The sequence below is a fragment of the Arachis ipaensis genome, chromosome B10, assembly GCF_000816755.2.
Source record: "Arachis ipaensis cultivar K30076 chromosome B10, Araip1.1, whole genome shotgun sequence".
NCBI classification, from domain to species: Eukaryota; Viridiplantae; Streptophyta; class Magnoliopsida; order Fabales; family Fabaceae; genus Arachis; species Arachis ipaensis.
In genome coordinates, this window is record NC_029794.2 from 37,811,089 (window position 1) to 37,823,240 (window position 12,152).

The 12,152-nt window shown below is 36.9% G+C and overlaps 1 protein-coding gene across 6 annotated transcripts; it reads left to right on the forward strand.

The window, feature by feature from the left end:
• Positions 370 to 4,703, forward strand: LOC107623301 (transcription factor bHLH153). Of its 6 annotated transcripts, none has more exons than XM_016325511.2 (6): positions 370 to 897; positions 3,011 to 3,139; positions 3,403 to 3,468; positions 3,681 to 3,740; positions 4,047 to 4,094; positions 4,189 to 4,703. In XM_016325511.2, exons 1-6 carry the CDS (start codon positions 856 to 858, stop codon positions 4,348 to 4,350), a joined length of 507 nt encoding a protein of 168 aa, XP_016180997.1. In that variant the 5' UTR covers positions 370 to 855; the 3' UTR covers positions 4,351 to 4,703. The 6 variants fall into 6 exon arrangements, with proteins under 6 accessions (XP_016180997.1, XP_016180996.1, XP_020970592.1 ...); XM_016325510.2 differs by having other exon boundaries at positions 374 to 897; positions 3,681 to 3,746; XM_021114933.1 differs by lacking the exon at positions 370 to 897 and adding an exon at positions 1,729 to 1,936.

Sequence of the window (12,152 nt, forward strand, 5' to 3'; positions counted from 1 at the left end):
CTTTAAGAATATTAGCATTTGCTTTTTATAAAGTATTTATAATAAAAAAAAGAACTTGTGAATATTTTTAGTATAAATAATTTTAATTTTAATAAAAGCATTTTGTAAGAGACACTAGTTAATGATATACATACAAACTACAAAGAGTAAAGTCCCGAAAAAAAAAACACCTACAAAGAGTATTTTCAAGCAGATAACAAGTGCTGAATTCTAGCCCAGAAAAAAAAAATTTAACAAAGGAAAAAAAAAAACCGAAAAACAAAAACGTATTATCTCTCATGGTTGGATATTAGCTGTCACAAGTATATTTATGACAATATAAAATATAATAATCTTACGTAACTATTTATCAGTATTTTATTTTCTTTCAATTTTAGCTTTATAAAGACACACGCTTTGACATGTTCTTACTCTCTTCCTCTTCTTCCTTACTCCATTCCTTTCAACAAACTCTTTGTATCTTCTTATTCTTCTAATCAGTAATCACTCTCTTCTTTTCTTCCATTTAAGAGCTTCTCTTAGCATAGTGTTGCTAACTGTGTGTTACTTTATTTGTTATTACCATATTACCCCTATGCTAGAAGACATAGATACATGGTAAATGTGACATTTTTCTTTTCCTCTGTTCTAGCTTTTGGAATTTTTGTGCAAAAGTCTTAGAAATGAAGTACTGATCACGGACACTGCTTAAAGTTTGAAGCTTTACAAGCTTTTAAAGATACCCGCCAAAGCATTTGAAGCCATATCACTCACAAAAGAAATAGAATCAAAGGCTTTGTTCTTTTTTTTTTTTGGGCTTCTTAAGCAACCATTTTTCTGCTGAAAGCTCTTTCTTTCAAAGTCATACATACATAGATGATAGCCAGCTCCTTCTGCAATGCTGATTCTATGTTTCCAGTAAGCTCTTACTCTTAATTTCATTTCAAATATAAAATTATTTTATATTATTATTATTATTTTATTTTTGCATTTTTATTGTTATCTTTTGTTTCATGATAAAGACCATGTTAATAAGTGGGGCTTCTCATTATTGTTCTAGGAAATATTGAGAAATTTTTATGTTCAAAAATCAATGTTGGAGTGTTTTGTTTTTAAGGTTCTAAAATCTAAATACTCATCGTTCTAGCTACTTGAATCACTCAAGAATGTATGATCAGAATTGTTCTCTTTCCTAAGTACACATGCAATAAATGAGTGGTTGGGTTTTATATTTATTTATTTATTTATTTTATTTTTTAATTTTTGCACCCCCAAACACCAAAAGCTAAACGCAAACTCTGAGCTTTCTCTCTCTGGAATACTCCTTGTCTTATTGTGTGATTTATTTTAATTGCTCATGTGTCAATTGAAGATATAGTATCATTTTAACATTAGTAAACAAAGTAGTTGGGATGATTTTATACGCAAACATTAGATTCACTTGTTCACATTAATTTGTGTAATGTGTCTGTGCAATGTATACGTGTGTGACAGTGGAAAATAGTATACACAAATGTTCTTTTGTCAAGAATATCAAAAAACAAAAAATAAAAAAGTTCTTTTGTCAAAGATCACAAATTGTGGGTCCACCATATACTGTTTTTGACATTTGAGCTTCTTCTTGGCAACGACACAAAGTTAAAAAAAAAATTAAAATATAAATAAACAATAATAATAAACTTTTTTGGTATGGTGACTACAATTATTAATTATTATGATCTTTGACAAACTTCATTGCAAGCTGTGAGTAGTTTTCTGAGCCGTTGAATTATGTGGATCAATGTTTGTGATAGTGAATTGGGTGATGTGTGATGACCCTTTGGCCCTTTTCAAAAGAGTTTTTTCATGTGTGGTTTGAATTGAATGCATGGCTGCTTCATTTTTTCTTTGGCTGTTCATGTTGCCTTATAGTACTCTCTATAGCATCATGACAATGGGGGCCACTTTGATTTTTTGGGTATGGTGTAGCTGTTGCCTGCTAATGTTTCCAAGTTTATCAACTATTTAATGAATGCTTTATTATTATTATTATTGAAAAGAAACGGCAAAGAAAAGAAAAGAAAGAAAAAGAAAAAGGGGGGCACCGATTATGACATTGTTTGTCTTTGAAAAGTGGGAGGAATGAGGGTTATTCTGACCAAAAAACATTGCATGTTTTTATGATATATTTTTAGATATGAGACTTTGATCTTATTATTATTATTATTATTATTATTATTATTGCATGCATGCTATGCTGGATTTGAATAAAAGTTCAAATAAACTATTGAAGGGAATTCCATTGGAGAAGAATGATAAACTTCAATTATGTTATAGCATTAATTTCACCCTGTTTCTTTTTAAAGTCATGAGATGCACTTCATGCTTTTTCCACTTTCATCTCTTTTAAATGTGCAAAATAATTTTTGAATTTTTCTACATGTATATTTTAGCTAAAATAAGTGTTCCCTTGAGCTTTGGTTATGTCTAATTGGCCCATGTGTTTTCTATATGTGAAACTTTGAAATCCTAGATTTGATTAAATATATGTTATTTTTGTTAACAATTGATGAAAAAATATATTAACATGGTTGATTTGCACATTTGGAAAGATTTAGTGAATTATTTTGCATATATTTTTAAATTTACGAGTAAAAACATGCTCATGGTGGAAGTGTCTAGGGCTGAATTCCAATTAATCCTTTCAATACTACCAATTGACATGGATTATGCTTGGATCCTTAAGTTCACTTTTGGCTAGGGGATAGTGGGATACCAATTACCGAATTCAAAAAGGATAGCGACGAATAAAAGGGAACGGGAGCACGAGTTATCTAATTTGTGCTAATATTGATTTATTAATTTCTTTTAAATCATTTCCTTAATTTATGAGTTCAAGTAGAATTGCATAGTTGTTTCTAACCAAAAGTAGTGTTATACATATTTCAGGGCAACTCAATGTGCATTTGATAGTTCCTTTTATACTTAATTTTTGTCTTCAATTTCTTCAATGGTGATTGATTCTGATACAAAATTATTATTATGCCACCAGAGAGAAGAGGGGGTAGATGTTAGAAAGATGATGGGACACAAAAGGAGCCCATGTTCTGTTGACCAAAGCAGTTATACTTCTATTGAATCTAAAAGGCAAAAGGCTAATGATTTATCAATCACCGCAAAGGTTTCTTTCTTTCTCTCTTTTTAATCCTTTTATTATTCTTAGCTCTTGGCATCATTGTATTATTCTCTGTTGCTCTTTACAATATCCAAGCTTTAATTTACATTTTGAAGTTTTCAATGGGAAGCCACAATGGTCATAGTGTATGAAAATTAGAAATGCATTGAACAATTTCATTCCTTGATGTTTAAAGTAGTGATATATCTATGATTTTTGTCGATGATACCGAACTTCCTTTTTATATTTCCTATTGTTTCTGTGAATAGGAGAGGAAGGAGAAGCTTAGTGAACGAATCGTTGCATTGCAGCAGCTTGTTTCACCATATGGCAAGGTATACATGTTTGAAGCTTCATTGATGTTTTATGTAGCATATTTATTAGGCTTATTATGCTTATTTATTTGCCTTGTAATGCAAGAATAATAATAATAATAATAGTAATGCAATAGTATTTTTTTTCATTTATTATGCCTGTTAAAGTTTTCAACAAATTCAATTGTTCTAAGTTTCTATGAGTCTAAAGGTATCCATAATTTTCACTGCAGACAGATACATCTTCTGTCTTAGAGGAAGCAATGCAATACATAGGTTTCCTTCATAGACAAGTTAAGGTTTGGACATTCTTTCTAAATTGTTCTGTGTATCTTGGCAATTATTTCATGCACAACATACATGCATGCCATACATTATTAACACCTAAATTAAGCTGTGAAGTGTTTCTGATGTAAATTTCTTGATCACATACTTCAAAAACATGTTTCAGCATTCAGCCAAGATATTTTTCATTTTCAGTGAATCTGTGACCATTGCATGTCATATCTAGTGACATTTCCGACACAATTCCGTTGCAAACTGGAACATGACTTGTGAATTGTGATCTTATGCAAATAAATTTTCTTCCTTTTAAACAGCTTCTTAGTGCCCCGTACCTTGAGAGTTCGGCCGCAACCAAGGATCCGGTAAGCATAACACGAACACTTGGTCAGTCACACATACAACGAACGATTCCGGCATCAAATATGGTTATAACAGAATTTGTGATTTCTTCTTTAGGGTCTGGAGCCATGCAGCCTGAGGAGCAGAGGGTTATGCCTTGTTCCTGTCTCACTAACAATTGGAGTTGCTGAGAGCAATGGTGCAGATATCTGGGCTCCCATCAAGACCACCACTTCGCCGCCGAAATTCGAGAAGGAGGCCGCCCAATTTCAGTCATAAATTTGGTCAGCTAAGCAGCCTAAAGGAGGTTGTAAATTGCTATGCTCCCTAAGTCAGTCTAGGTGGAATCATGGTAGCTATAATATATGATATATAGTTAAAAGTATTAAAAGAAAAAAACTTGGTCAAGTAGCTGCTCCATGCCTTGAAGATTTTAAGCGGGTGATGGGGTATAAGCTTTTTAATTTAAGGCATATATATGTAATCCTTAATTCACTATGCTGATTAGTTAAGTGTATATTTGAAAGTTCTAGCTGTATAATAATTATTCCATGTACTGATTAGCTTAATGAAAGTCTTTCCTAGATTTAATGGAAGGTAAAAATATATAATATTGTGTGTTCGTGTATTTATCTTCCATCCATAAGGTGGTTATTATTGGATTGAGATTATCTATCTTACTCTTTTTTTATTTTTTTCATATTCCATCCCGAGGAATTGGATACGAATTTTTTTTAACGAGGGTTTAGCTTTTTATGGGTGGAATATAAATGAGAAAAAAAGATTAAATTTTTTAGGGTAAAAAGGTGAAAAGTTGGATAGCATTAGTTTAAATAGAAAATAAAAAAAAGTGCATCAAATAATAATTAGGTCGTTCAAGATTTTGCATTTCAACAATTTAGTCTCTAAAAAAAAAGTGACAATTACATCTCCTAGGAAAGTAGACGTTGGACACGTTACATTCTTCCATCGGTCCATTAGAGAGAAATGAAAAGGAGTTGTTTTGCTGTTCCACGTTACATTCTTCCGTCGGTCCATTAGAGAGAAATGAAAAGGAGTTGTTTTGCTGTTCCGTTCTTTGACGTGAATTGTCGTGTTTGTTTTTGCCACATCTGCAGTTGGACAACGTCGTTTCCAAATTTCCCTTCTATATATTTGTTTCATTTTGGCTCTTAATCTCTCCAATTACCCTTTGTTTTTATCCATTAACTTTAAGGGGAGAAATTGAAGTAAAAGAGTCTTGGCTCAGTGCAGTAACAAAAATAACGATTCTTCCTTCAACGTACCAACAAGGAAGAAGACGTCGTCAAGAAAACCAGTATTAGTGGAGACATTCTCCACTCAGGTAAAAAATGTTAATGCTTTTGTCAATTATTGTATCCCTGTCTGTTTCTTTCATAGTGGTCCCAGTGTTTTAAACAAATCGTTTAATCTTCTGCAAAGCATAGTTTTCAACTTATTTTATTGAGTATGACACATTTTGTCGCATTATTTTTTATGCATTTCTTGTATCTTTTTGGGGCTTCTGCTTATTTGTTTATGATTGCTGAAAGTAGTGATTAGCATAAACACTAGTATCACCTTTGGTATTATTTGTCATAATAAAAAAAATACAAACATGTTCTTGATTCTTTAGTTAACTATTGTCCCAATATATTCAAACAATAATTGTGTTTCTACATAGCAGATAGAGGAATTTGTTGTTCCTATGTTCAACCATGGGAGAAAATTTGTGAGAAACAAACGGAAAAAATTGAGTTACCGAGATGGGTTAGTTGAGAGGTTTCCAAAGATGGATCTGGACCTTATCAACTTCTATGACTTGAAGGAATTGTTCAAGAACTTGGGATACGATGCTTACAAAGCAATGATGTAGTTTGATCTGAATGCTACTAATTTAGAAGTCGGTTTGCATCCTATTTTTGGAGACTGAGAGATCAATGCTTTAAGGGAGCACAAAATGCAAAATAAGGAGTGTGAGGAGTTCTATATATATTTTGAGCATCATATTCTTAGTGGTAAAGATGCTATAGGCTGTGATGAAGCTGATAATCTTTCTATTTCTAATTATAACACTGATGATGATTGTTATGAGAGCATTGAAGATGAGCTGTACAAGCCCCCACCTCCTGATTTTGGAGAATTAAACACTGATATCGAAGAGGATCATGTAAGAGAGATGAAAAAGAAAAAGACTACAGATAGTAACCATTCTTCAAAAGGAAAGAAAGTTGCTAATGAAGAGAGTCCTGATATTAGCAAATTATCCTGTAATAAGAAAAAGAAATTACCATGAATGATATATATGAATTTCAATTCAATGGAATACTCTAAACTCAAAACATAAATTGAATTAGCAATTACCCTATAATTTGGGTACTTTAAGAACAACCTATTTGGATTTTCTACTGTTCCAGACTTGTATATTGTTACATATAGCTGACAGTTATACATGGAAGCAATTTTATTGCTAGACTCTCTTTTGTATATTAAGTTGCCCCTATAATTCCATCCGCTCCCTTCATTCCTTTTTCTTTGGCATCTCTTGCTTCTTGTGCTTCCAGTGCTATTTATTATGCGGTGTGTTAGGATTATGTAGCAGAGTTTTAGGATGAATAATTGGAGATTCTTCACAGTTAGAGTTTGGAACATGTTAAAATCAAATAACATTGAAGGACCAATTTGTCCTCATCATTTTAAGTAAATCCAATGTGACATTTAATGGATACCTCATTCACGTTAATAGTACACATCAGAAGAGCCGTTAGTCTTTACATTAGGAACTAATAAAAGGTTATAACATGTCCACATTTTCTTTCCCGAAAGATGTAATTGTCACTTTTTTTTTAGAGACTAAATTGTTCGAACGCAAAATTCTCAGAAACTTAATTGTCAGTTTACTCAAAAAATGTTAATCATCTAATGTTTTACAAATGGGATGGGAATATAATAGTGGGACATGTGATCTCTTTCTGTTATATATAGGGGTGGCAAGCGGGGAAGCCCGCCCCGCCCTGCTAGAAGCCCGTCTTTTGGCGGGATGGCCCACCCCGCCCCGCCTAATGAGGCGGTCCTAGAATCTCACCCCGTCCCACCTAACTGCGGGCTAGCGGGCTGGCGGGTTAAGTCCGCCAAAGCTCCTCTTTTTTTTTACTATTAACTACTAAATAATATATATAATTTCACAACCATGTTAATAAATTTATAATTTCTAAAGGCATAAAAAAATTATATTTTTTATATTCACAAACATTAAAGTCTTTGTAATTATAAATATTGTAAGACCCGGTTAATTAATGGCTAATTAACCCATAAATGAGAATTTATTCTAGAAAGCCAAGAATGTAATTTTTATGGCTTAATATGATAGAGGAGATTGAGACGAGAAATTCGGTACCAATTTTATAGAAATCGGACCAAGATTGGACCGAACGGGCCAAACCGGTCCAACTGGACCTAAAGTGGGCCCTTGGCCCAACTAAACTAAACCAAACCCTAGTTTTCAGCACTCTCTCTCCTCATTTGTTACACACACACACGCTGAAATGGAGTGAGGGAGGGGAAGAACACTCTCTCAAACTTCTCTATCTCTCACTTGATCTTCAAACCACCATAACTTTTGATCTAGAGCTCCGATTGCCGCACCGTTTACGGCCACGCGTTCATCGCGGAGAGCTCTACAAAACCCATACAACTAATCTTGAGGTAAGCTATGTTTTGCTCTTCGAAATTCCAGCTCTTGTTTTTGAGTTTCATGGGTGAAATGTTAAGATTTTGGGCTCTTTGATGTTATAGGACCCAACTCTCTTGAAGGAGAAGGTTAATCTTATCTCTTTGGACCTTGGGTGTGGTAAAATTCTCAACCCTAGTGTAATTTGTTGTTCTATGATGATTGGGTATTGAGATGTTGTGTATGGGTATGATGATTGTGGCTTACGTTGTGTATATGTGAATATTGGAGCTTGATTGGTGATTTTGGAAAGCTTGAAAAGGGAGTTTTGTGTGATAAAATATGTTCTTGGAGGTGTTGAGACCTTGAGAGCTTGAGGAAAAGTGATTTGGAAGTACTCCGGTTGAGCTTGGGAAATCGGCTAAGGTATGGTCTCGGTTTCTCGTATCTAATATGTAATGTGGTAGGAAATACTTAGGCTAGAGACCCTAAGATAGGCATTGAATTGATGATGTTGTTGAATGGTTGAGATATATGATGTGATCATATCTGTGATTATGAATATTGATGCCTTGATTGTGTGATATATGAGAAACTGCATGTTGTGATATATGCTTGATGAATGATTGAGGTTGAATTGGTGGGTGGTACCATGTTGATGGTGAGTATGATGATGATTATGTATAATAATGTTTGATTTGGAAATGGTATTATTGGAAATTGGGATGAGGAAGGATGTGTGATATGATATTGTGTTTGCCCTGTACCCATTTGATTGAGAAGTGTTAAAATGGTTGGACGGTGGTTTTGGGAATTTTGGTAAAGTGTCAATGTGTGAGTTTAGGATGGCTTGATGTTGATTTTGGTACATTTTGATTGATTTAGAAAAAGGCAAAATTGGCATGTTTTGGTTAATTTTGAAAAGAGTTGAAAATGGTTTGTTTTGAAAATGGCACCTTGTGGTTTTGTATGAAAACATGGTTTTTGGGCATATTTTGACGGGACATAACCTGGACTACGGATCCCCGTTTTGTACCAAACTTGTTTAGAAATGAAATTGGATCCGGGATGTCCATGCCATTGGACGAACGGGTGGAAAACGATTTAAAATGAGAAAGTTATGTCCGTCGAAAGATTGGGGGTTGAATCTGTGAATTCTGCAGCTTTTAACTTAGAAAATTTTTAGCAGAATGACCCTCCGCGCGTAGGCGCACTTGGCGCGTATGCTCCGTTCTTCAAGAAAGCACCATCCACGCGTGCGCGTGGTATGCGCGGGCGCGTCGATGCGCTGCACCAAATGCCCAGCTATTTTCCCGAGAGTTGTGCCAGAGTTGTGCCAGTTTTGTGCCTGGGGCGCAAGAGCACCCACGCGTATGCGTGGCTAACGCTTGCGCGTCGTTTGGCTATTTTTCAACACGCGCGTTCGCACGTATGACGCTTGTGCGTCGATGAGTTTTGTGGCCATCCACGCGTGCGCGTACGCATGACCCTGTTTTCATCCCAAAGTTGATTATTGAGTTTTAAAAGCCAAATTTCATACTTCTAAGCCTCCGATCTCAATGCTTATGTCTTAAATCATTATGATATGCCTAGCAATGAGACAAGGAGCTAGTGAGTGTGGTAACTTGCGAGTGAAGTAAGGGAAAAATGAATGATCAATGAGGATCAAAGATGATTATGTGAGATGCGGAGGATGGCGGTGGAAGTGCTTGTTATGCCATGGGCCGAAGGGCCGTAATTGTTAATGAATTGGCTAGTTATGGATTTAACCGTGAGCCGGATGGCTGAATCATTGCCGTGTTACGGCGGAGCCATGATTATGGCTAAGTATAAATGCATATATGCTGTTGAATGAATTGTGAATGTTTTCACTTCCACTATCGGAGATGAGGGTTTCCCTGGGAGGAAGCAGTGGCTAGCGACCAAGTGCTCCAGGTTGAGACTCGAAGCTCTTTTGACCCTATGTCGTCAGGGTGGCCGGGCATTGTGAAAGCCCCGGATGAGCTCACCCCCATAAATATTCACCAGTGAGGGTGATGGATATGGATCATGATTATGATCACGATTTGTTGAGTATAACTCGAGTTGGGGAGACACGACAGAAGGACAGTCCAATGGTTAGCTACCAGGACTTGTCGGGTTGGCTCTATAACTGACAGATGATATCATCAGCTACTAGGGACAGGCATTCATCATATGCATACTATATGAATTGTTTGAGATTGCCTATTTGACTGCATATTACTTGGTAATTGTCTAAATGCCTTATCTGTTCCTATTTGTATATCTCTTGTTTGATTTAGCTGTGTTTGCTACATTATACTCCTGCTGGTGGTTGGGAGATATGAAGGAATTGGAAAGGGAAGTATTAGTTAGACTGAAGGATCTTTAGTCAGTTGCCACTTATGGTTTAGCTTGTTTATAAGCTTTGATATTATCTGGAGGAAGTCCTAGGATTGCCTTCGGCTTTTCTCTATTATTACCTGTTATATATGGGGAACTGTTACCATGCTGGGGACCTCTGGTTCTCACCCATGCGAATTTTGTGGTTTTCAGATGCAGGACATGAGGTTTCTCGCTGAAGCATGCTGGAGACTTCTGGATTAGCGAAGATCCTTTGTTCTCGGGACTCTGTTTTGATTTTATGATTTCTTGAATTATGACTTAAGCATAAGACTCTGTATGGTAGGGTGTTACATTACGGTATCAGAGCAGTTCGTTCCTGTAGAGCCTGAGGGACGGACTGACTATTCTTCTGTGCATTCTCTATATGTGTGTTATGTGCTGTTAGTATATCTACTTGATATAGTTGGCATAAACGTTCATGAGCATGCATTTGGGACTTTGAAGCACTAAACTTTCGATATTGAGACTGATCAACTTAATATCGATTGTTTGGTGTGTATAGGAACCAGATGGCGCCTCGTGGACGCGGTAGAGGCCGTGGGATAGGTCATACGAATGCTCGTGCGCCAGAGATTAACCCTAATGACCCGGTGAACTTTATGACTGCATTGGAGAACATGGCTGCTGCTATGCAAGCCACTGCTGAGGCTCTTGGTCAACAGATGAACAACCATGGTAATGACGGAGGTGGAGTTCAGGGCCCGATGACATTGGCAAACTTTTTGAAGGTTAATCCACCTAAGTTCAAGGGAACCACTAGCCCGACTGAGGCCGATACATGGTTTCAGGCCATGGAACGAGCACTGCAAGCGCAGGTGGTACCTGAAGGGCATCGTGTGGAGTTTGCTACCTATTTGCTCACTGGGGAAGCGTCGCATTGGTGGCAAGGAATCCGACGCCTCTTGCAGCAGGGTGACGATTATATCACCTGGGATGTCTTCCAAGAGGAGTTCTATAAGAAGTACTTTCCGACTTCTGCTAGGACGGCCAAGGAGCTTGAATTATTGCAGCTGAAGCAGGGTACTATATCCGTATCTGAGTATACTGATAAGTTTGAGGAGCTGTTCAGATTTTCTCGTATGTGTCAAGGGACTCCGGTGGAATATGAGGAATGGAAGTGCGTTAAGTATGAAGGAGGACTTCGGAGTGATATTTTCAGCTCAGTGGGACCAATGGAGATCATGACTTTCTCCGAGTTGGTGAACAAGTGTAGAGTTGCTGAAGAGTGCGTGAAGAAGGCGACTGCTGAGAGAGGGAGTCACAAAGGATCATTTCCACAGAACCGAGGGAAGAGCTTTGCACCTAGAGGTCCACCTTTCAAGAGGGGAGGTTCTTTTAGGAGGCCCAACAACAACAACTCCCAAGGGAAAAGGTTTGGGAAGCAGCCTCAGAATGATCAAGCTTGTACTAGGTGTGGAAGTCACCATCCGGGAGCACCATGCAAGGCCGGATGGGGATTGTGCTACAATTGTGGAAAGGCGGGGCATAAAGCCACAAATTGTCTGGAGAAGCAAAAACAAGGTGCCGGGAAGGCACAGCAGACTGGTCGGGTGTTCACCACTTCAGCTATAGGTGCTGAGGGATCTGAGGCACTTATCCGAGGTAACTGTGAAATAGCTGGTCAAACTTTAAATGCTTTATTTGATTTGAGAGCATCACATTCATTCATTGCATTTGAGAAAGTCCATGAGTTATGATTGAAGATCGTAACCTTAGGTTATGACCTAAAAGTGTATAATGCTACCCATGAGGCCATGGTAACTAGGCTAGGATGCCCGAAAGTTTCGTTTAGGTTCAAGCAGCGTGATTTTGTCCATAACTTAATCTGCTTACCGATGATCGGTCTTGATCTTATCTTGGGATTGGACTGGTTATCTGAGAACCATGTCCTGCTTGATTGTTCTACAAAGTCGGTGTACTTTATGTCGGAAGATACAGAAGGGCCGGCCGTGGTGAATAATTATTACTTGAATTCGATGATAGTGAACTGTATTGGAATTGAATG

Bases quoted from the DNA above. Each gene is read 5' to 3' on its own strand.
- LOC107623301 (XM_021114932.1), top strand. From the start codon at position 1,847: ATGGCTGCTTCATTTTTTCTTTGGCTGTTCATGTTGCCTTATAGTACT. The intron at 3,747-4,046 runs GTTTGGACATTC...CCTTTTAAACAG, and splicing joins TCCTTCATAGACAAGTTAAG to CTTCTTAGTGCCCCGTACCT. The intron at 4,095-4,188 runs GTAAGCATAACA...TTTCTTCTTTAG, and splicing joins CGGCCGCAACCAAGGATCCG to GGTCTGGAGCCATGCAGCCT.